General features: G+C 41.9%; 2 protein-coding genes across 4 annotated transcripts in view; one reads left to right on the forward strand and one right to left on the reverse strand.

The window, feature by feature from the left end:
* Nucleotides 1–11,587, reverse strand: part of LOC100120941 (proto-oncogene tyrosine-protein kinase receptor Ret) — a 33,031-nt gene extending 21,444 nt beyond the window's left edge. Inside the window, exons 1-2 of one of the 3 annotated variants that reach the window (XM_016982316.2) lie at nucleotides 11,385–11,587; nucleotides 10,389–11,072 (exon numbers count right to left, since the gene is read on the reverse strand). In XM_016982316.2, the coding sequence (XP_016837805.1) occupies nucleotides 10,389–10,455 (67 nt within the window). In that variant the 5' untranslated portion in view covers nucleotides 10,456–11,072; nucleotides 11,385–11,587. The other 2 variants (XM_031925053.1, XM_031925052.1) reach the window with 2 other exon arrangements.
* A 10,885-nt stretch (nucleotides 11,588–22,472) lies between these two features.
* LOC100679431 overlaps nucleotides 22,473–26,203 on the forward strand; it is a 40,015-nt gene continuing 36,284 nt past the window's right edge. The window contains exon 1 of the mRNA XM_008212418.4: nucleotides 22,473–22,803. The gene's annotated coding sequence lies outside the window, so the exon portion shown is untranslated. The remainder of the gene's footprint in view (nucleotides 22,804–26,203) is intronic.

Here is a 26,203-nt window from a genome sequence, read left to right on the forward strand (position 1 = left end):
CTTGGGCTAAAGAGAGAAAGAGAGAGTGTGTGTGGAGGCGTCGATCGTAACTTGGGATTTACCCGAGTGACTTACTTCCGAGAGCGGGGACGACGACGGAGAGGTTTAAACGGCCGAAGAGGAATGCGAGGGCAAAGATTGATTAGGGGGATTCTATGCGTTATTCGCGGGGATCTGGTGCTTTGAGTAGCCTTTTTATCAGTTGGAAGCTGCGAGATAAAGGTTTATACGTCTTATCGCAGGTGAAAAATGTGAATTATCTCGACGAGGCTGTAAGCTGTTAAGCGTGTAATAATTAAGGGTGATTATGCAGTGGGCGCGAAATTTCAATTAAGTGAACGAGAAGGAATACAGATGGAAAGAGCTGCCGCGGGAGAAATGTAACGAAGGTGAGAAAGCTCAGGTCGCGCGCTATAAACTGCGGCATGAAGTTGTTAAACTTAGAGGCGGGAAATTCTAACGTTTTAGTGCTACGCTGCGAGAGATGCTTCGTTTTAATGGGGGTCTTCGTTATTAAAGCGTCTCGCCATTGTGCCTTATGCCTTGTGTGTCGTGTGTAATCAACATTTTGCTTTATCTGATATACAATGACGAAGTCCTTAACTATGCAGGAACTTATGAATCGCGCGAGGTGAATATTTTTAATCTACAGCTTCCATATAAGTATATTCCTTTTAGGATGCGAGAAAGTCGTATTAATTATTAAACATAGTACATTCTTTGAATTTAATATGAATAGAATAAAAAGATACGCAAAAAAGATAAGGTAATAACGCCTATATGATTCGTGGACGAAATTGAATTGTGAATCCCTAAATATTCAAAAGTAGGCTTTCTTTATCCCGCAAGGCGCTGCAATGCAATGGTTATATATTATTCATGAATCTGCTCTAGTTACGTATTCCGTCCCCCTTGTATAGAACGCTCGATCTTCCCGGTGCAGTAGTATTTACTATTTACGGAATCACCGCTCAGGTGCAGGTATACATCAGTTTGACTCGTTAGACCTACCCCTGCAAAGTTGCAGAATGTATATATAAATTTCATTACACAACGCAGCACATAACTGCGCGATAGCTATAATCTATATGTATAGAGCTGAAATTAATAAGATTGAAATTAATGAAATATTCGAACAATGAACACTTCTTCATCTGCAGTCAAAAACATTCCTTGATTAACATTTCTTTTGTTACGTTCAAGCGATTCGAAACATATGCGTGAATACGAGCCATCATCTACTGCGATGATGATGATGCACGATAAAAAGGGTAGGAAAATCGAACGTTTTTATTAAGTCGGTAAATGCAAGTAACACTGTATAAAGAGACATGACGTGTTGACGGACTCGCTGGCTGTAGATACAATGAGGGCATTTACTGGGCGCAGTTATGTTTGCGAAGGATAGTGTTGCGGGAGAAGCTCGCCGAGAAACATCAGACACGAGCGTCCCTTCGATCGGCTCAGCGCAGCTTAGCTCATAGCTGCTTGGTTAGTGCCGTTCGATGGCTATGTAATTACGAGGCCCTAATGGCATTGTCGCTTTTTTATGTTTTTCATATTAGCGATGCACAGCGTCGAGCGTCTTTTCATTAAGGGACGCCAAAAAAACCCAGTATATGAATGGTTATTTGCATAGTTTTTTAATACAGCGACGGAAATCTCGTTAGATAAAAATTCTCTAAAAAAAAGAGTACGATCGATTTTTTCTCTGCATGTATTAGAAAAAAAATCCAAATCGATTTCCAGGCGCTGTATCGAAAAGCCTGCCGAAAGTCTCTCGGTTTTTCTAGCCTGAAGCTGCGCGCGAAGTTTCGTCGTTCCGCAATATTGCGAGGAGGAAAAATCCCCGTAACGACTATGAAAAAGCGCGAGAGAGGCTGCACAAAAAGCATTTCAAGACGGAGGAGCTTGAGGCTAATCGAACCAGACAGATTCTCGACTGAGAAGAGCTAGAGAACGAGTACGGATCTTTAGATTTTGCCGTCTTTTATAGCATTATTTTGCAGAAAATACAAAAATTTTTGAAAATTCAATAAAATTGCATGTACAGGTCAGAAAAAGCTCGGATTTTCTCTGAGTAATGAAAATCTCTCTGAACAGAATATTGACATGTTTCAATACTCAATGTGCAAACGTATACAAAAAATGAAAACAATTTGAAAAAATCACGTTCGTTTCAAAACGATCAATGTTATTTCCGATATGATTTCCTCAGCACGATAATAGCGATGTAAATATGATTATACTATCACCCCCGCGCGTGTTATTCAAACCGAGTTTTTGATTGCGGCCTAATCAGAGTATACCGATTTCGCCATTTGCTGAAGCGATATTAAAAACTAGACTCGGGGATACGGTATCAAAAATCATTTTCACGAAGATATAAGTACCGATAAGGGTTAGATTAGAGACTAAAATAGAACGCTATACCGACCAAAGGAAAACGCCACCTTTTTTCCTTCTAGTTCATACACGTAACTACCGTATAAACACATGCGTGACGCGTCGTCGGCGAAGATTAACACGTGATCGTTAATGGTCCTTGACCAACACGAAAAAAAAAAATCGAACAACCGCCTCAGACGCGCGGGTCAGCATATTGATCCGAGGCATCGCTGAGCATTCGTTAACACGGCGTATAAACGCCCCCGTCGATTTATTCCCCTTTCGTAAAAGTAAAGGCCGAGCTGGCTGCAGGCTAATTTTATCGGTATTCGCTATGTAAACTCTTTTTTGAGCGATGCTTGGTGAGATATTTTGATGGTACAATGCAATGTCGAAAACGTTAATGTTGATATCAGCTCGACATTATACTTAATCAGTAGTAATCTTCCATCGAACGTTCGTTTCGCCCACCCGTGCATAAATTATTCAACCCACACACGTACCGCGTTAATATTTCACAACATCGGACACAAATAGCTTCATAAAAGATGCCACTCTCGATCCTCCCAAAAATTAAAGCTACCTCTGACAAAAGAGCCACGCGATATAAATCCGGCGGATCTTCCACAAACGCCGGACAAAATCCAACCGGAATTATTCCAGAGAGGGCTAATTACTCGTTGCGGAGTACTAAAACCCCACGCGCGTGCGCGGTAATAATCGGCCGCAAAGGGAAAGAGCTGCGCGGAGTTATTTAATTAGCGATAAAGACCCAAGTCACGTGATATAGATATAGGGCGCCGTGCCTATCCGTTTACAACCGAGAGAGAGGGAGAGAGAGAGAGAGAGAGAGAGAGAGAGAGAGAGAGAACGAAACATCGCGGAAAAGGAGAATTATTCAGGTCTATACCGCATGCGTACGTGCGTACGTGGGATGTATAATAGAGAAACTTATATGTGGGTTATGGGGTGCGGTGTAGACCCATGGGAGAAGGCTACAATACCGCCGCAAGCTTCGTGTTCCACCTGTACACTACTGCAGCTGTATATGAAAGGAAATTCAAGAGCTGGCTGTAGTTCGAAACAGGGTACACAGTTTTATTCCATTTTTCCAGCGATCGTTTTGAAAAATATACAGAGGGAAATACGTGGAAGTCGGTTCTGGATGTTTTTACTTTGCAAGTACGTTCTAAGAAAGAGAGAGACTTGATGTTTTGTGCTTTGATTTCACGTTCACACCGAGAATATACCAATATTATGCGGCTATGATTTTTGTGGCGGATGTAACTTTTTGGTCAATTATGTCGACGAATCGAAGAAGATACCTCTTTACACAGCTTGAGTGAAATAAAAGCTGGATTTATAAACTTGACTTTCAACGGCTTTCCCGGAAAATATGAATCGGGCAGAACCTATAGTCAGCGTCTCGATCGAATTTTCCGCGAACTTTAGATCTGCATGAATATGCAAAAGAAATAACCATACAATAAAGAGAACGCGATGCATTCCTCGAAATCAGAGAAGCAAAATCTTCAATATAAAACAAGCAGTATAGAAACTCAACCCCCGCGGAGATTTAGTTTTAACACACAAATTAAGGCTTTTCTCGAAAGCGCCCACGCAAGCCGGCATAAATCAAGCTCAAGTTTATCTGCAGCCTAGCACTGCGCGCATAAGTACACTCGGCCAACTGAACAGAGCCGCCGCACTATACTATATCGGAGCTTAACGTATTATAAGCCTATGGCGTGTACTTGCGGAGCTTTACAATCATCGTATACACGGCTGATTGCGTATCGCCTACATGCCGAGCTCGCGCGCGGCGAGGGGGTGGCCTTAAAAATCTCTTCTTTTGATTAACGATGCTCCGCGAGCGAGCACGCGACAATTGATTTTTCGCGCAAGCTCGCGTGGAAACGCGCGCCTGGAGAGACTTTCGAAGACGGCTCGTCCGTAGTTTATTTTTTTCCTCTGTTCTCGTACGCCTACACTCTGGGGAAAAGGAAACGCGCGGCAGCGGCGAGAAGGAAAGCTAATTAATGTTAATTAGTTTTTGTTTTTCTGGGCAGAGAGGATGATGGGCTCGTGCCACTTTGTTGTTTGACCCAGTTGACATGGTGCTTCGAACTTGTCGCCGGCGTGTACTTTTTAGAGAATAAAGGGATGGCGAAGAAATCATGTAAAAGCTTATACACAATTTCCTGGAATCCGTTGGGCAGAAATTTCACTTATAGAGCACTTTCAGGCGTGAATAAAGATCAGTTTACAATGGCGCTCCTTTGACAACAAAGGTGCTGCTATAGACCGATGCGCATGAAAGGCAAATTTTAATTAGCGCCGCAGTGGTGCATTTCACGCGCGTATATGATTCCGCTAACAATATGAATCGTGCAAATGGATGCGAGCCAGATATCGAGTTATCGAGACGACACTTCATAATGATTTTATCTTCGATGTACCCGGTGGGAAACGCAGACGGAACGCCCTCGGGGATTTTAAAGGAGCCAACGTCGGAATAATAGATCCAGTGTATAGGCTGAAGTACACTTATTAAATTCGAATTCCTAGTATATACAGCCGATACTCGCGATATTGTCATTTGTCGATCGAGCGACACTTGGAAGCCCATCGACGATGCGCGAGTCACAGGATAAATAGATTTTCACCGCAATGTTGCTGTATTACCGTTAAAATACACAAAACCGTCGAGGCGTATTTTTCTAGCCGAAGATTAGAAAGCGTATCTCGTTTGAAACACTTTAATCTACGAGTGAGGGAACAAAAACTTTATATAAGAGAAACGCGTGGGCGACGATCGTTTCTCGCTTTGCGAGAGTCAGTGGGAGAAAACACGACACTTGTGTGGGTATCCTTGACCTTTGTGCAATTGATTTTTTCCGAGCGTTGCATGTGGACAAATTATAAAATCGAAAGCGCGACCCGTAGCTTGTTCAGCTTATCTTTTATCTACCGAGCAAACTTTGTGATGTAACGTTTGCAACTGTACGTGAACTTCGAAATGATATAATTGACTGGATTCATATAGGTAGGATAGATACAGCATAGATTTACGATTGGCTCAATCGAGCCAGCGGTGAGAAAGTCAACAGAAAATCCAACCGCGAGCGATGTTAATCAAAGCCAAAAAGGGTCGTTTCGAGAGCAAATACGTCCTGCGGCAATAACGGGTTAGAGTAAATTCGCCCAATATTTGCTCGTATTTTATAACCATCTCTGTAGCGCTTCGCGCATCAACGAAGCCACTGATGTCTCCTTTCCAACCTACCTATCCTGCTTCTTTCGAAAATTCTCTCTCTATACGCCTACCTCCTCTCTCTCACGCACACACACACACACACACACACACACATAATAGTCTTTCAAAACGCATCAGCGTCCATCAAAAGATTCCTCTCTCGACGTTCCACAACAGCGTACAGCGACGAGGCACGAGCACAATGCACACACCTTTCCAGCATCGATTCTGTGTACATCACACACAAGCCCCGTGCGCCTCGACTGCAGCGATAGCCCATATCAGTCTCAGCGCGCACCAAGTATTCGCCGAGTCCTCACTTCAGCGACTCTGTATCGGCCGACGAAGCTTTCGGAACCTATACATACTGTATATGGCTATACGGTTATTGTGCGATACGATAATATAGACACGTACGTCGTGGAGAAACCGAATATCAGCTGACCTTGCCTGCAGCCGAGAGATCGCTCTTGTTTACCTTTTAGAGCTGGCCGGACTTTGATAATGATTCAGGTATATGTGTGTATATACTCTGATAGGCTGCACACGGGGACCTTTCTCGCGGTGGACGAAGTGTCGCACGTTATACACAGAAGTATACTCTCTGATAAGGATATGTGTGGATCTGTTGTTTTTTCGAACGTGTTTTCGGAATACTTTGGTTTTTTTATATGAGAGCCTTGTGTTTGCATTAGTTTGAAGGCAATATTTCGACGATTTCGTAAAGGTTTTGGTATCGTCGAGAATAGATTTATTAGGACCGTTCAAAGTATCGTAAAATCGTGAAAAGTGTTCACACGGCCCGTACTCTTTTACGGTCACACTGCTGCTTAAAGATGGGTTTTATTTTGTGATTCTAGAATATTTTTATTTTTATGGCAGTTTGACGAGACTTTATAACAACAGCTTTGAAAGATTGACACCGCTTTAATGTGTAGAGATATATTTTATCGACAAATATAATCAGTTCTGATAAAAGAAAATTTTATAAACATCGGGAGTTCATTTCTAGCAATATAGAAAAACAATTATAGTAGTCGATTCATAAAAAAACATTCAAAATAGAGACTCGCGAGAAGAATATTTCATCGTTAAAAACTGTTTTTCAGACCTGTCAGACCTGGTGCAAAAGAAAAATCGTCAGCCACACATCCATCTCTCATATTCATCACCCAATTTCGTCCGAACTTCGTAAAATATTCAATCTTCACATTCAAATCACAAACCATGAACAAAACAATCCCCGAACTTTCATCCCAACGGTATACCATAAGATCAATTCATCGCCATCGTGTCTCTTTAACGAGCCGAAACAAAGGAAAGTCCTGTTTGCAAAGTGAAAGCGATACGGGGACCGCAGCGACCATCCATTCCGTCTCCCTCAGCACTAAAAGGGCAAAACGTCGTCGATGTCAATCGGGAGGACGCATCGAAAACGCAACGCCTCGATCTTCCAATACGTATGTACATATATATACGAACGCCGACGCGCATCAACCTTTGTTTAGCTCGCGCTCGCGCTAATGGGGAAATCGATAGTAGATTCGCAAACGTACCTATATATCTTTGCCCACAGCCGCCGTGTGTTTGCGTATATATATATATATATATATATATATATATATATATATATATATATATATATATACAACAGCTCAAGGCCCCTGATGTGATGATGGTGCTGCTGCTCGGCCCTCGCTCTCGCGTGACGCCGGCAATAAAACGAGCCCCGCGCGCCTCGAATAGCGGCCAGCAAGACAGCCGTCGTATTCCGAGTTCAACCCTATATACGTGTGTTGCGCGGCTGGACTGAAGCGCGGAGGGTTGCTTTAGAATTTTTTAAAATTTCTATACCCGACCAATGCGATTCGGTGAGCTTTGCTATCGTGTTTATCGATGTTTCTTGAATGAAGTCAACGTAGTTGTATATTTGTGTATTTTATTAAGAAAGCACATTAGTGCTGAGAGGTGTACAAATATGCAATAGCCCTGGAGCAAATAACGTGGGATTATATATATATATATATATATATATATATATATATATATATATATATATTTATATGGGGTCGAACTGTGTCTCATTGCGTACTGTAGTTCAGCTATAATTTGCAAGCATGATGTATCGATTCTATGAAAATTCATTTGAAATTGGAGGGAATTAGTCCGAAATATTAATTATAATATCACGGTACGATAGAGCTTCCCGGTATACATAAATGAGCCTATATAATCTCAATGCCATATCTCCCGTGCATTATCTAAAAATACATAATTAATTCCGACACAGAAATTAAAATAATTCCTCGTGCATCAAAAGCCCGAATATTAGATTGAAAAGACGAGCACCAACCGAAATATCTTGTACAGTATAAGTATATTATTCAAACACGCAAGCGAAAAGCGCAAACTCGCGTGATCGCACGGTCAAGTGCAACTGTCGCGGCTGAAAGTCAAATATAGGAAAACTATACTTCGTGGAAACGTTCGAAACTGCATCATTGGAATCAAGATTAGTTGGGGCGTAAACATAGCTCAACTCGCGTGAAACCGCAATAAAAAGAGTAAATTACTATACAAAACAAACAAAATGCACACCGCGAACATTACAAGCCATCTCATATCCCACTTGCTGCACACGTCGATCTCTCGAGTGCATCGTAGCTGTGGGTATAAAAATAACTTTTTACACGCGGCTGGCATCGCAGGGCCACCTTGAAATTCCCGACCTGTACCACTTGCCGTGAATATATTATTACTTACGTCTATATCAGTATACGCGCGCGAGGAGCTATTTCGACGAATTACGCAAAAGCTCGACACGCGAGCTACGGTGCTCTGTTCTGCTCGCGCGCAACTCGTCGATTAATCTTCCGACGGTTCATCGACATTCTTTGGGCTGCAAGTGTGTCTGGCGGGTCCGATCGATAATCCGCGGCCAAAGCTGCTCGGCTCGTGTATATAATTAGCATATAAGCTCCGTGCGGAACGGACCCGCAGACGCGAAACGGAGATTCGTCATCGCGAGTGTGTACGCACGATGATGCGTTTTTGAATTATCGAACTCGTTAACATCCCTCGCTAATTACTCGAATATGTGTCTATTGATGCATGTACATTGATCATTATTGATTCAGATGATGATTTTGTTGGGCGTTGAGTTAGGAGTGGGATGATCGAAATTATGGGTGAACAAAAGAGCGTCAAAAGTTTAATTTGTACATATAGGTGCTCATTTTGATAGCATCCACGGGAACATTGTATTTTATCGGAGTAAAATAAGATCATTCAGACAATGATTGATGAAATATTTTTTTAAAACCCATTTTTCAAACGATGAGGATAAAACAACATCATTTTACAAAAAGTTAATCCTCTCTAACATTATGTCAATTATAGAAAACCCACACGAAAATGAAGAATATACGGAAGCCAAAATACGTTAACTCCACCCGCACGATCCATTCTCTATCCCATAGAGGGTAAAACAAAGAAAACAAAAATACCCCGTGGCTTCCCACCGCTCTCTCGGCATATCGCCTCTGGCAGCACTTGAAATAACGTTTTTACTGTTCTCGTTATCAATGTTGACTAATGGCAATGTTGCAGAACGGCTCTCGTACGGAGGTGTGACAAAGAGCCCAGCGCGAGCATTATAGGGAAACACGTTACATCTGCCGTCGCAGCTTTGGAATAAGAATCGGATATATGCGGCTCTATTGACAGATAGAGAGAGAGAGAGAGAGAGAGAGAGAGAGAGAGAGAGAGAGAGAGAGAGAGAGAGAGAGAGAGAGAGAGAGAGAGAGAGAGCGCGTGAACGTTCCGAGGGATATAGCTATAATCCGACTTGCAAATGCGGATCTGCACGCGAACGAGATACTTTTTTTCTTCTTTCACATACGTTACACTAATGCATAGTGCGTGTGTGTTTACTTATCGCTGCCAATCATCGGCTATCGATCCAAATATAATTCCTATTCCGAGGCAAATTGGACTAAAGTGTGTGTACAAAAATTGCTGTTGTTTGCAGATCGTGCTGTGACTTCGACGCGAAACAGTCACGTACGATCAACGCGGGGAGTGAAAAAGAGAGCTCTTTTGTTTTGTTTGAATTCAATCAACGTCAAAACTGTTTTGTACACTCGAGCGGTGCGATTTGATAAATGAGCGTCTATTTGCCAGCTTGAATAATTGCTGCTCTAATGGCGTTGAATTGTTAGATAGTTTTTGTTTGCATTCGATTAACAGCGGAGTTGCTAGGCTTTTTCCTACAAAGATTTTACGTTTGCTTGTAATTTTTAGTACTACTTTTACACATCTCGTGACTATAAGTACAACGTTCACAGAGATTAAAACTTGTAAAGCTGTCAAAACTTAATTAATATTTCCATCAAAAGCTTGCCGCAAAATGGTCAGCTTCAAAGCAAAAGAGCTTACAAACTGTTTTGAAAATTGAAGCTTGTACAAATAATTAGCGAGAGCTTTACGTTTTCAATGCTCCAAAGCATCACTCGACAGCAATCACTAGTACACTTTTCAAAAGCTTTGAGGAAGTTTAAACGAACTACACTCATAGGTCCAACTCCGTCTATACGTATTTCAACATACATACATTTAAGCTTCTGCTTAATTACGCATGCGACGTGCAAATCCTTAATTTCCCATCTCAAAGTACGAAGCATCCAGAATCAACCCATGGATTCACAAACACAATCGCAAACTCAAACGAAAGTCAAAAATTTACCTTTAGCCGACGCAGCAAACAGCAGCAAGCTCAGCAGCTGCATCAGCAGCTTTTCGATTTTCGCCATCGCTCTACTGCATAACAGTGCGTGCGAAAACGATAGAGTGAGAGAGAAAGAGAGAGAGAGAGAGAGAGAGAGAGCCGCGCGTCGTTGAACCCTCGTCACATCGGCCAATGCAAATTCGCGCGGTTGCGAGCGCGGCCCGATTATAATACGTCGCCGGCTTGTTGTTGCGTCGCAAACAAACAGCGGTCGAGCTAATCCCTCCTTCCTCACTATACGCCTCCGGACGAGCTTTTCTCTCTGTTTTTTTTTGTCCTCCTCCCGGTGATCCTGGATTAATAACGCCTTTGTCTAGTCTCACAGTGTTTTCTCGCTCCTTTTTTTTCTACAAAGGAAAATTTAGAGGTCGTGGCTTGTCTCCTGCCCCCGCGTTGTCGTGTCCCGCGGCTGCAGTTTCATCTTGGTCGAGGGTGACTTGGGCGAATTTACGAGCGGATCCAGCATTCTTCAAGGCGGACCCGCTGTTCGTTCTATTGTACACACTGTGCTGCGTTGTAAGTCTGTTTTAGCGGGGATCAAAGTTTAACAATCTACAGCGACACCAGTAGCACAAGCTTTAACTTCTTATTTTAGAGCGCGATTAAGTACAGAAACTTGTTGGTGTTCGGACAGCAGACGCACTTAAATTTGAGAAAATATACTGGTTTAGTTTTGTCGGTATAGGTTGAAAAAAATAAGCGTTGATGGTGGAATTTATGCGGGGTATAACTCGTACTTTGAAATATTGCTCGAGTGATACGGTAGGTGATATATATGGAAAACGAATAAAGATTTTACGAGATTCTCAGCATTTGATGCGCATTTCTCTTGTTTTGCGTGATTCTAGAATTCTCGTATGAAGCCATGCAAAAAGCTTTCAGGATAAATTCGAATTTTCTTTAAAAAAAACAAATTTTTTTTCGCGTATCAGAGTGTAACTTTTTTCAACCTACACAGCTTCGAAGAAAAAATCCACCAAAAAATACGATTGAAAACAAAACGGTCGAGAGCCCGCAGAATTATGAAGCGCGCACTTGCACGTTACATTAAAACACCCGAGCACTGCGCGACGCAAGTAATACGGCGAAAAGTCGAGCGTGCACGTGGCCGAACCCGAGACTCGAGCAGCGCAGCGTCAGAAGCGACCCGGCGCTTCGGCGTTACGGCCGATACTGCGAGCGCCGGCGACGCCGTGCGTTATCATGGCCCGTCGGCGCTTCCCCCAGCGCAGGCGCCCGGAAGGAACTGCAAGCTATATATATATATATATATATATATATACCCACACAGCCGTTCACGCGGACGCACACCTACGCACGTGTATGTAGGGGAGTCGAGCCGGGCCTATATAATACAGGCGAGTGAGCGCGCGGGGGAAAAGACAGCGCGTGGGGCTAAGAAAGGGTGCCGCAGGATTATTTTTCGCGTGCCCTATGTTATTGGTATAATCTAAGTGCGCACGCTACACACAGTGCAGGACTTTGTGCCTCTGCTGCAAGTTCGATGGTCAGTCGAGGTGTACGCGTGCATTGGGTTAGAGGTGCGTGTAGCGATGCAGTTTTAGATTTGCAGGGTTTTATTGCGAGATGGAATAAAATATCCATATATTTCAAATATGATAACATTTTTTGCGAAATTTGATTTTTTACTGAATGTAACTTGAGTTATTCCGGAAAAATGATGTGCTTTGACGGATGTCGAAATTCTCTGAAACTCAGTCAACAAAATAATAATTATTTGCAAATTTGTTCTACCTTTCTCAGTAATTGCGATCCGTGAAATTATATAATACGCAATTTATTGGGATTTTGAGAGGCGTAAAATTTTACAGACCCATTTTGATCGTTTGGATTCTCATGGCGTACAAATTTTGTTTATATACATTTTGTTAAATTTTTAACTTTTATAAAATCTCTCAAATACTCAGACATTTTGCGATTATTGTGAAAAGTTCACGAATATATAATATCTTCAAAATTATTATAGACTTCCTGGGGTTTTTTAAAATCCATCTCGCAGAGCGCTAAATTGCAAAAAGCTTCATTTCAAAGATGGAAATTGTTATCTGGTGCTGAAGAAATAGGTTGTATGAAGTTTGATTAATTTTTCACTACCTCGATGAAATCATTTTTTTTTCTACAATAAATAAAAAAACCGTTGCCAATTCATTGGCACGTAGCTTCTTCCAACTAAATTTATAGTTCCAATAGATAAAATATTATTTAAATATACAATGTTAATGCTTTTTTAAATATTTTCAATCTCGATTATTTTGCTGAAGGAGCAATTAAAAAATAATACAAAATATTGTGGATCTGAATAAGTTGGAATTGAGTACAGGGCAACTACAAAAGAAAAGCTTTATTTATATTTTAATTGTATTATTAATATTTTACAATATGTCAATGTTTGTGATTAATATGTTGCGTTAAATATCTCTTAGACGTAAATTTTCGATCACAAATGGTACAAACTGAACCACATGTAGCAACGTGCCGTTTCATTGATCCACTCCTTATATATTTTCTACACTTTTCGCACCTCATCCTTTGCTTTAAATGTGGAAAAGATGGGCATAAAGCAAAGGAGTGTAAGAACCAACCCAACTGTGTACTCTGCAAAGAAGTCACAGGTAAATAGAGTGACCACGCAGCTGGTATCTATGCATACCCAGTTTACCGAGCTGAAGAAAAAGCCACTGGCAGATGAAGAATATAAAAATAGTGCAGTTCAACATAAATCACTGCGCGACGGCACATGACCTACTGAGCCAATATGTCCGTGAGATAGAGATCGACATAGCCATCGTCTGCGAACAATACAGAGACCAAGACAAACCATCGTGGGATAAGGACAGTACTGGTAAAGCGGCGATATGGGCATGCGGAGACGCCGCTTTCCAGGAAAAAATGACAAAACGTAATGAAGGAATCGTACGCGCTAAGGTTGCAGGCGTACACATTTACAGCTGCTATGCTTCTCCTAACGCGTCAATAGGACAATTCAGACAACTGTTGGACCAGCTAGTACAGGATGCTGTAAGAAGAAAACCAGTATTGATAGCAGGCAATTCCAACGTCTATAGGTAGTAGAGTGAGGCAGCCAAAGTACAAACGAAAGAGGACGAGCGCTATTGGAAGCATTTGCCCTCCTTAACTTGATCTTAGATTAACCAGGGATGCTCTTACACATGACGAAGAGAAGACGCAGGGTCCATCATAGATCTCACGTTTGTTAGCAGCTACCTGATTGGATTGGTAAGATCATGGACGGTAATCGATCATTACACAAATAGTGACCATCAAGCGATAATAATGAAGATAGGAAAACCAAAACGGAGATAAAACGGGAGTACAAGAACGAAAAGAGTCGGTTGGGAAATGAAGAATTTTGACATGGAGACATTTCTGCTGGCTCCAGAAGAAATGCAGCCGTGCGGATCTCCGAATGATAAGGTCGAGGAGATGATAGGAAATATTATCCGAACCTGCGACGCAACGAAACTGAGGAGAGCGCCCAATGATGGACGACCTCCAGTACACTAGTTCAATGAAGAAATAGACACAGCCCGCAGCGAGTGTCATCGAACTAGAAGACGGGAACAGCGGGCCAGGAAGAAATACCACAAGACTGGTAGAGGTTAAGAAGTAGTAAACGCGCAAAACAAAGAAATAAAGGATGCTTAACGGATACTCAAGAAAAAAATCCGAGAAAATAAACGGTGATGCCCTAAAGACTTGCAGGACGAGATTGAGCTGGATCCCTGTGTGCGACCATACCAAGTAGTAATAAAGAAGATAAAGGGAGGTTATATTTATCCTCATAAAAGCCTGGAATTACTAGATCGTCTTGTGACTACGCTATTTTTCCTTCAACTAGAAGTAACTGCTTTCCCTGAAGCGAACGCAAATGACGAAATCATTCCAACAACTACCACAGAGAAACTACTGGCTGCATGCAAAAGGGTTGGGAACAAGAAGGCTTAGATGGCATAGTCAATATTGTATTGAAACAAGCTATACGGATAATTGGCGTAAGAACGAACCAAGTCATTGGAGAACCAGGTGGACTAGCGAAATATCAATATGGCTTCAGAAAAAAACGTTTCAATCTTGACACCGCGCCGTAAGCTTAGTAGTTGACACCGATAGAACTGAGATAGAAGGGAAGAGATGGTAAAGAGGAGCCGAAAACTACTGTGCTCTTGTTACACTGGATGTTAAAAAATGCGTTTAACTCAACCACCATAAAAAAGAGGTACCCGCATATATAAGAAGGATTATGTCTGACTACCTGAAAAGGGTCAGTGCTTGGCCCATCATTGTGGAACATCATGTACGCTGGAGTACTCAGGCTAGGACTACCCGAAGGGGCAACATTTGTAGGATTTTCAGATAACATTGCAGTAGTGGTGTGGCAAAGCAAAAGGAAGAGGTGACGGAAATCGCTAACGAGGCAGTAGGTATAATCTACTATTAGCTAAAGCAGACTGGACTTGCGCTTGCTAGCCATAAGACGGAGGCTATTTTTATATCTAGTAGGGAGAAAATAAAGACAATAACACTGACAATGGGCAGACACGAAATAGACTCCCAGCCGACCATTAAGTACCTGGAAATCACTATGGACGCCACACTAACGTTTAAGCAGCATCTGGAGAGGGTGAGCAATAAGGTTACAAAAGTCAGTGCTGCACTATCGCGACTAATGTTAAATGTGAGCGGACCAATGCAGGGTCAAAGGTTACTCCTAGCCAGTGCAACTACATCAATTATGTTATAAGGTGCCCTAATATGGGCGGGCGCCATATTGGTAAAGTCCTACGCACAAAAGTTGTCATTAGTTTATAGGAGAAGTGCATTGCGGGTCACTTGCTTACCAAACAGAATTAGAAAATGCAGTGAGCGTTGTCTCAAATATGCCGCCTATGAACCTTCTAGCAGCAGAAAGAAAGTATATATACAAAAAGAGCCAGCATTGAGACAATACACAAAAGAAAGTTTGGAAAACCGCGAAGGAACAAACCCTAGCTAAATGGTAAAGACGATGGGACTCCAGTGAAAAGCGGCGATGAACGTTGACATTTTCATACATCCCCCATTCACCAAGGTGATTGGAGATTCAGGATCAAACTCGTCTTTTTTATTCTGCATCGTCCAGCCGTCTGCTTACTGCAGTATCTTCTAGTCGTCTACTTCGTGCAGCATCGACCGGTAATTCTCTGGACAGACTCAACTCCGACACCTACGTTCCTCTTCATCGGTCTAAGAAGTGTTTTGTATTTACGACTAAGTGGCCTTAGTCCAGCAACAGTTTTACTTGGCTGTTTTGCCTTATCTTTCCCTTCTCTTCTCTACGTCATTTCTAACTTTCTTGAAAATAGACCTTACGTAGTTGTTTACAACGTACCAACAATTCCATGACGTCAACATAGCTGTCATCATTGACTCAAGAGTCACTCTGGTCTGAAGGTAACACTCGAGTTTTTCTCGCTCCATTTGGTATCGCGAATAATCACAGTAGACATGCTCTACATCTTCGTGAGCACCCAAGCAGACTGCGCAGTTTAGACGGTCTATTTTAAATCTATGTAGGTATGCCTGAAAGCATCCGTGCCCCGTCGAAAACTGTGTGAGGTCATAATTGACCTCCCCATGTCCTCTTTGTATCCAGCGCTCTATTCTTGGTATAAGGCGATGTGTCAATCGCTTCTTATTATTTAAATCCCATCTTTTTTGTCATTTTCTGCTTTCATGCAAAGTCCCAGATTTCATTCTGCGTGTTGTCGCTAATCCGTCACTCCGTCTTGAATGTGTCCTTTCTCTCCATTACTAAAAGGTTAATAAGCGACATGCTACTATGATGCAGACCACCTGGTCCGATACCATACAGTAAGCCGACGCGACTTTTTATGCCCTTCTCTGTCGATATCTTTTGTGCATAACTTTTTACCAACATGGCATCGGCCCATATTAGGGGGCCCTGCACAAAATAATCGATGTGATTACACAGGCTAGAAGTAACCTTTGTTTTTGCGTTAGTCTTCCTACATTTGGCATCAACCACTTACTACTTCAAGATGTTGTTTAAACGTTAGTTTCGCAACGATGGTGAGTCCCAGGTACTTAATGGTCGGTTGAGATACAATCTCATATTCGCCCTCCATCAGTGTTATCGTTGCCAATTGTGCCCGCATTTAAAAAAAAAACGTAGACGATTAGGATAAAAAACACTGTCGTCAATTTTTTTTCACAGAAATTCACGCATGTTTACATTTGTTCCTAACCAACCTAACCATGAAAACAGCAGGTTATTCATTAGATAAGTCGCTCGCGCAATTTTCAAGAAAACGATTTTTACATCTTAGCTATTTAGTTAAAAACCGCTTGATGGAATCGTTTAAAATTTTAACAGCAGATAGCTTTTTTTTATAGTGAATCACCAAATAAAATTTTGAAGCATTTGACTACATTGTTTTAGAGATATAAGAAATCAAAAAATTTTCAAAAAAAAATTGAAACCTTGATATCTTACGAACCATAGGGGTTTGAAAGCTGTGCAATAAACTTAGCCAAAACACATAAAATATCTACTTTTTCCCGAAATCTCAAGTGCAATAAGGCCTTTTTGCGTCCGTAATCGAGGCACAAAAAAACTCATTTTTTTCAGTTTTCGATTTATTACTGAAAAAATAAGTAGACAAATCACTTGAAATTTTAATGGGGTATAGTTTGACACGTGACCCATTGACATTTTTTTCGCGAGGTTATGACGTTTAGTTTCAGAGATATGAATTTTCAAAAAAAATCGCCTTTTTCATTTTATCTGCCGAACAAAGCGGTCAATCCCGAGCACCAAACGAGGAAAAGTAGGTAATTTTATTCTCTTTCAAACGCATTATAGCTGAATTGTTTGTAACAATGGGATGATTGAAAAAAACGCAAAAGTGTTTTTTAAAATTCAAAAAATGGACATAAAAAATATAGTTAAGAAATTTAAAAATAACTGTTTTTCCCGAATTCAGAATCCAAAAATATATATGCATGTCAAATTTGATTGCTATTGACAAAGTAGTTCCAGAAATATTACGGTATACATACACGCACACACATCCACACACACACACACACACACATCCATACGGACATCCATACGGACATTTTCCAAAAACACTTGATTTGAACTTCTAACACTAAAAAGTATTTTCTAGAAGTTTTGAAGAAACTCAAAATTTTACTATTACAAAGCTTCCTCTAGGAGGAAGCAAAAATGACCCCGGCCGTTTGGAAATTGGCAAAATATCCGAGAAAACAGCATTTCTGTTTTTGCGAATCAGAATCCATCGATTTTGAAATACAAGGAATCCACGAAATTTGCATGCTTTTTGCTATCTGTCTATAAAAATGCATTCCTCGCATGAATAAAATGTCGCATTATAAAATGTCGTGATATGGCATTTCTGACTGCTGAACAGCTATTTAAAAAATGTTGTTCCCTGATGCATATATATAGAACGTAAACCTGCCATGAGTAATGGTAGGAGTGATAAATTATTCTTGCTTTGAAACGTTAAAATCAATAGTCTTAACATAATTAATATTAAAAAAGCGAAAATCCATGCAAGAATGAATTTGAACAACGATATAACGTAAATATATCGATATAATTATGTACTTATGCACTTCGACAAATAGCAAAATCAAATATAAATAAAAATATTGTAAGACCCTTTGAATAGCATGCTTTTCATCATCAAAAGATTCCCACCTTCCCATGTCACCTTTTGAGGTCACTCGCGCATCGGAACTCGGCTCACGCCTCGCGCGTGAGCTTTCAGAGCCGAAAAAAAGACTCTACGGATGAATTATCCCGCCTCTTTGCATCTCTTCCGATACATATATACCTATACACTCGTGCAGAAGGAAGCATCGAGTGCGTGCGACACAGCGCGGCGTCGCGGCAATTAACTTAAAATAGTTTTGCTCAGCTTGTCGCGCACTCGCCCCCGCCTCTCTTTAAATTACCATTCAACATTCTTTCGCTTTCAACTTAATGACTTTTCCAATTGGCGAGTGTATAGCGCGGGGAGGACTCGAGCCATCCGTTTTTCTCCTTCTCGCGTGCAAGCGCTTCCGCGGACGAAGAAAAGAGGACCCTATTAAGTAGCAGACGCAGCAGCTATACTCAGAGGATCCTCGATGGCGGAGGAGGTGTATACCTATAGCTCTCGGAAGCGCTTCGTCTTCGGAGGGGCGAACGACGACGCGGAGAGGGCTGACGTCACAAGCTGAATTTTTATACGCGAGCTGCGGAGGGATGCGTGCGCGAGTTTTTATGGGTGGGAGAAAGAGAGATGCAGAGAGAGAGGACGGATAACGGATGAAAGTGAAAAAAAGGGGGACCGAGCGTTTTTTTCTGATGTCGTCTATATACTATTTGTATTATCATTTTTGTGCAATTGAAAAGTTTTCCCTCGAAGAAGCTCTCAAATATATTTAGGAAGTTTTAGTTTGTTTTTTACAGATATAGAAGCGATTTGAAGTTTTATGCTTTATTTATGCTTATGCGAGTTTTTTAATATACTAAATCATTTTTAAATTGTCAAGTATAATGTGCTGCATAAGCGTGATCGTGTTTTTTAATGGATCTGCTTATAAATTTCATACAATACATTTTAGCTAGAGCTAGTCAGCAGCATGACTGACACGTACTCTCAACAACGCGTCCAATTTTGTGAGCGCGCCTTCGTGTTTTTGACGTGAATTTTAAACAACAGTGCACCTGGAACCCGCTTCTTGTTGACCTTTTTTATCCGTCATAATGGAATATTATATGGGAAAATATTTGCGTGCGTTTTCGTTCAATTGTGGTTTTCGAGGAGAAAGAGTATATTAAAATCATAAAAAATGTCAAACTATGAAGACTTCTTCGCCAACGAATTAATTATGAAATTTAAAAAATGAAAGGTGTCTTTGCATCGTCACCGAAAGATAAACTCTTGTTGTACTCGTGTTTTCAATAAGAATTCATTGGCTAATTTAAACTGAAAAAAATTATAAATCTTTAAAAATCAAGCGTTACCATCGCCCAACCGCTACCTCTACTCGAGCCTCAGTATTGTTATCGAAAGCGCGCACGTATAATAAATCCAAGAAAGCTTCAGAGTGCAGAACATAGAGATAGATGCCTCCTCGCGCGTATAGTACAGAGAGAAAAGAAAGGACGAGTTCGAGCAGAGATTCTGCAAGAGAGAAAGCGAGAAAAACGAGCAGTAACGCGGAGATAGTGAGGCGTGCAGAGGCACAAGGGATGCTAGCTCACGCGTTTATTTTCTTTTGGCCGGCTGCCGCAGTCCCGGGGAAAGTACCCGCCGCCGCCGCACAGTGTGACTCACGCGCGCGCCCGGCGCACAGCGGATTCATCCCCGATTGCAGCTTCCGCGATGATAAACTTACCCCGGTTCTGTGTACAGCGGCTGCTCTGCGGACGAATCACGAGGGTCGTATACGGACAAATCGTTGTCGGACGTACTAACGCCACTGACTTTTCGCATAATCGATTTAGAAGGAGTCGTCCGTGCGACGCGAGCGTGCGGATGAGAGGATGTCATTTCGGATGGATGAGTCTTTTCGAGCGGCTGCTTTGGGATTGTCTTTGTTTCGAAATTTTTGTTCGGTCAGGCAGTATTATGGTAGAGTTTTGGTTATTACCAGAGGCAAACTAGCTGGTGTTGTTGTTTTAGTAAGTTGCCGTAATCCTGTAATTTATGATTTCATTTCGAGCTCCTTTGTGGTAAAATTTATATTAAGCTTTCGTGTTCTTTTCGGATGAGAAAACTTTCGTTGTAGCGGATACTTTATAATATGAACGTAGCATGAAAAAGATTATACTTCCTTCTTTGAAAAAACGATACTAGAAAAGTGAGGCGCATAATATGTAAACGATATCTGAATAGCAATTGCATGCTAGCGACGTGCGAACATGCGGAATCAGTCATACATAGCAGCGCGAAGCTATATGTAGTAGCTGTCAATCAAAACAGTTTTAGACTGGCTTTTATCGCTTGATCTTTCCGACTCTGGTTATAGCAAAGATACAGGTGGCGCATGTACGCGCATTCTTATTCCCTCAATATGCGAGTCCAGTGTATAATATATAGCGGCATGCTATACCTATGCCAAAAATGTAACTTCTAGTCCTCAACTTGGATCACTCGTGACCTGCTTGAGTTTACCTGCGCTGCTTTTAGAACCACAAAATAGTAACTTCATTTTTATTCTCCAATTTTGGTATCTAAACAGGAGACATATTCGGACCCACTTGAGTGAAGAGAACGGAGAAATTAGCTAAAATTCTTAGATCGTCTGTAATTAACGCATTCCAAATAAAATTTCTTTCAATATAAAATAAGTGGGTATAAATATTGAAGTCGTTTTTAAAAATGCCGATACATGTGCGTACAATAATTTAAATCCTCTGAAAACGAGTCCACTATATACTTGTATAAAATTTGCAAGATCTGCATTATCCTTGGCGTGTAAAAGTAGCTCTCTTCTTTCCAGTCGGTAAGCCGCTACTTCGATTGCGGTGAGCGGTGAACCGGCTAGTCCTTATAAACACGCTATGCGTGATATTTGCCATAACAGGTGGAGGAAGAAATTGCAGCTTGCACCGCACGAGGGCGCATTCTAATCGCTATGTATTATAAATATAAGTTTGTTTACAATATTTTCGTCATTTTTATTTTACCTGCTATTCATGTATATTAATATCGACGATAAAACTATAGTCTTAGTTGAGCAAACCTTTTTTTTTAAAATTTTAAAACAAGTCGGATCAATTATTCTGCGTTTATAAAGATGACCTTTTAAACAATGGTTCCCAGCATTTTCTTGTATTATTATATGCATTAGATTATGTTAATCAAGATACGATTATGTTTTGCACCACCAATTAACTTACACTGGTTCCAGTTTTAAGATCCACAAGTCTAATACACGAGAGCTGCATCGGATAACACAATCAAATTACAAAAAGCAATATTAATAGAGCTGAAAAGGTAAGACAGGTAGGTGTCTAAATCTTATAATCTGCGATCAAGTGGTTACAGTTTGCAACAGTAGTGGTTCTACAAAGCACTTTGAGTCAAGTGCCGCAAACAGAAAAGCGCCAAGGAGCCTGAAGCCGAGAAAAGGGCGACGAAATGCGCAAGGCTATACACACATGCATTATATACAAATCTTGGCGGCACTCACGGCTCGTTTCGCCAACCCAACCAACGCCTCAGGATGAGCTCACTCGCACGATTCTCTCGCCTTGGGCTGACCAATCGGGCAAAGACGAGTAATAAGACAAAGCGAGCGAGAGAGCGGGAGAGAAAGAAGAGGATAGGCGTAAATGTACGAGAACGAGGGAGAGGATATTATAAAACGTATAAGAGCAATATAAGGATATTGAAAGGAAGCGGATATTAGTTGTGCGCTTGTATAGCGAGAAGAACAGAAAACGAAGGATATGAGAAACTGAATTCTGTGCTGCTTCCCCCGCGCGGTCTTTACTTGCTCCTTTTGCGTTTATTACTAAAAAACTTTAATACTATAAGTATTAAAGTTAACTAAGCGTGCTCATGTAACCGCAGACACACACACGGCATTAGCTGATCGATCCGCGAATAAGGCTGGCCGTGCGCGCAAGAGCACAAAAGGATTCCGGCTGTCACGCGACTCTGTAGCGCGGAGAATCGTCCTCTTCGAAAGAGAGGACTCTTGTATGCTCACTGCATCAGGACATCGCAGGTATAGTAGGGAGTGCGAGAGCAAGAGAGAGAGAGAGAGAGAGAGAGAGAGAGAGAGAGAGAGAGAGAGAGAGAGAGAGAGAGAGAGAGAGAGAGAGTGAAAGAGAGAGGAAGAAGAATGGACCGGGGGATCATGTGCCAGCGAGAGAGAGAGAGAGAGAGAGAGAGAGAGAGAGAGAGGGAGAGAGACAGAAAGAGCGAGAGAGGGGCCTTGCGGCCACGATACCACGGCGCAGCTACTGCCGCCAGCAGTCTTATTACCGCCCGCACTCAACTACGCGCCGGCTATACTAAGTACTCGCGGAGCCATCAGCATCCGCGCGGCGGCGGTTTTTTAATAGCTCTGTGTGTACTCCGTACTCTTCCTTCCTCTGTTGTTGCTGTACGCGTGTGTGTATGTGTGTGCGCGCGCACGGATATCCGTAATTCATGGACTCTTGGCGCACGTGATTTTTGCGGTGCCGCGCGCGGATTTTCGATGCTGGAGACCTGTATAACTCTGTAACTAGATAATGAATTTGACGGACCGATGCAGTGTTGTCTGTGCTGCTATATCGAGAGGTCAGTGAAGCTGTGAGGTATGTGCTCTGTGAATATTCATCTATTTGTTCTAGACTGAATTCAATACGTATTTAAAATTAGACACCATACACAACCACAACTTTAAAATAGCTTGGATATGGTCACTTGAAGATCAGCGCGCCAGTGTATAAGTATTAGCTTAATCGAAATTTTAATGGCTTTCTCGTTTTTGAGCGGAAATTGCACGTCAGCAACAACGATCGCGTAAACCAAAAACCAAAACGAAACTCGCGCGTATGCACCGTTATAAACGAAAACAAAATGCGCTCGAGCCGAGGAACTAATAACTGCACGTCTGAAGCTACTTTAATTATACCTTACGTGTACAGTCGAAGCACAGTCGATATTGTATAACAGATCTACAAAAGATACAAATTTCGTCCACAGATATAACTCACAGCAATCGAATAAAATCGATGCACAGCTTTCAATTACCCGTAATAAAAGCACAAACGCGAGGGTATAACGATATTTAAAAAGAAGCCTCATTTCGAATTCGTTATGGTCGTTGCACCACGGGTGCTCAGCTGCTACAATATACACACACGCGCACGCGTTTTGGTTCACAGGCTGGGGTGTTCAAAACTGCTTATACACAACGGCGAAAGGTACCGGCCGCTGACCCCTTTATCTTCCTCCTCATCCTCCTCCTTCCCCTCTGATGTGCGAGTCGACGAGAAAAGAATCGCCGGGGCTCGTCGGTTTAAAATCTTCATTTTCTTTACGAAGCAAATAACGTGTCTGGCGAAAAAAAATGTGTGTTACGGCGAGCGCGAGTCTTTAAGGTGATCGTAAAAGGTTGGAATTATCGTTGGGGAAAAAAACGCTGTTATATGTGTGTGTGCATCGGGAGCGGTTTTACGATTAAGCTGAAAAGAGTTTAATGGAAATTTGGGAGAAAAGGGATGTGTACAAGAGAGAGAGAGAGAGAGAGAGAGAGAGAGAGAGAGAGAGAGAGAGAGAGAGAGAGAGAGAGAGAGAGAGAGAGAGAGAGAGAGACAGACAGATAGCTGCGATGTATATTATATAGCTGTACGGCGAAGTATAACAAAAATTAAGTGCGCGCGCGGCCGCGAAAAATTATACGCGCGCGCGCGCGCCGGCCTGCCCACGTGCTCTCTTGTCTTGTCTTCGCCCGGCTGCGGCGCGTCGATACAATCGAATGTAACGGGTGGTACGAAAAAAACGAGGACGAGCTTTATATTAAAATCTGGTTTTCGAAAATTGTTTTTAAATCGATCTCTGATACACGCGAGTTTTTTTTTTGTCTTTAAAATAAGTTATTTTACAAAAATACAGAACACGCGCGCGACAAGCTGCAAAAAATGCGGCTACAAAATGAATAAGTATACGTGCATTTTCGATACAGGTTTTACTAATTAGTTTTGGAAAAGTAGCATAGTCCTCTTGGACTGTCAATTAAATTCAAACGAAAGGAATAAAATACTCTCCACATCTCTATCTGCCCTCTCGCGCGAAGAGGAGATCGACTGCTAACGAGAGCCATACTGATGAACTACTCAGCAAACCACCATACGCTCTCGTTGTCCATCTCGAGCTCGATGCATACGGCGAAAAAATAAATGAAGTCGTCTGCAAAGAGAGCAACGAGAGTAGTTGCACGATCGAGAGAAGTAGCCCTCCGCGCGCAAGAAAAACAGGAAACTACCCGGTGCTGGCGAAGGACAGGCTTTAAGGAAAAGCTCCTTAATGAAACGAGCTCGCGCGCAGCGCATTGTCCGCGAATGCGACTCTGTGTATGCGCGGCGGGCAGTTGTCAGGTCGCGCGCAATTAGTATGCGGACAACCGGAGACGCGCATACACATACACACTCGCGCACAGAAGACACTATACTCGGGTTCTCGCGGCTAAACTCGTTTATCGAGTCGAGCCAACGCTTTTTTTATACATACGCACATGTATATAGATATACTCGGGGGAAGCTGCGTGTAATATTATAGGTGTATACAGCTTTTAAAGCCGCAATATGAGCGAGTTGTTATATGGCGGAGGCGATTCCGCGAAGCGAGTTCGATTGTCATTTTTGTTGAAATCGCGCGGAGAGAGGTATGCGCGAGGTGTCGCGATGGCTATATACGAGGGAAAGGAATAATATGCGTATGGTCGCCGGCGCGAGAGAGCTGAGAAACCGATATTGGCACTTGTCAGCGAGAAAGCGGAGAGTGCTTTTAAAAGCTTTACCTTATGGATACTGATTATCTATGGGCGACGGTGTGAAACCTTCTATGCTGTATGGGATGTACAGCCCTTTGCTTTCGTCGAGTTTTCTCGGATGAATAATTTATGTATAGAAAGGACACGGCCGAGGGGGTGGGGAAACGAGTTTCGATTTATAGTATAATAATGAGGTGGTGGAGTTTTTATTCTGGATATGTGTGCTTGAAAATTTGATTGCAGCTTTTCATTGTAGAGTAATTGCACAATGGGATGCAATTGAAAGCAAGCGAACAAAACCTACTAGCGCACTACTGCAAAAAAACTCAACCAATTTTCAATTACATCTCTAAAAATGCACAAAAGCACCTATATATCTAGCGCCACTGTACACGCAGGACTATATAAGAGTTGAAGAAAGGACCCTCGGGCATCTTAAACTCTCGGAGCGCGTATGTACATATACACACACACACACACACAGTGCCGGCGCTTGTGCTCGCGCAAATATGCCGGTAGCGCGCTCCGTGATGATGCAGCGAGAGCGTGACTCGTATAGAGCTGCTGTTTCCACTCGCTCCTCTTTTTGCTCTTTCTCCCTTTGCTCCTGATGTTTCTGAACTACCGTGCGGTGTATAGGCCCATTGTCATACCTGCGCGCTGTTATATAAACGGACCTTGTGTGTAGCATGAGTATTTATGAGGGATTCCGTGGCGGGACACTTGTGGTGGAACTATCTTAGTGTATAAAAAAGTCATGGTTGTCATTCTATTCGTCCTCTGATTAGCTGTACATTTTACTGCACCTTTAATTTTATCTGCATATGTTTGAATTCCTAACAGCAAAAGCGAAAATTAGAGAGTATTTCGTTTTTTTATCGCGGGAATCTCGACCTTTTCAAATAAAAATTTGAACTTATGCGTACTAATAAATATATGTTTATTTTAGAAACGATTTGAGTTTAATTTAAATGAACATGGCACTGCACTGCAAAATGTTCGGAAAGGACACATAGCGACACATGGTATTTAACTCGGAATAGTGTATTGCAGTGTGATCGGATATGCTTGCACTCAAGAAGACCTATATAGCGCGAGATAAGTTAGATCCATAAATCAGGCAGAGTAACTATTACAGCCAACGACGCGACAAAATTGCTGGATGCCAGAGTCCTATTCCTTTTTCTTTTACAGTTAAAACAATCATTTCTAATGCTATA

The sequence above is a fragment of the Nasonia vitripennis genome, chromosome 2 (genome assembly GCF_009193385.2).
Source record: "Nasonia vitripennis strain AsymCx chromosome 2, Nvit_psr_1.1, whole genome shotgun sequence".
Classification (NCBI taxonomy): domain Eukaryota; kingdom Metazoa; phylum Arthropoda; class Insecta; order Hymenoptera; family Pteromalidae; genus Nasonia; species Nasonia vitripennis.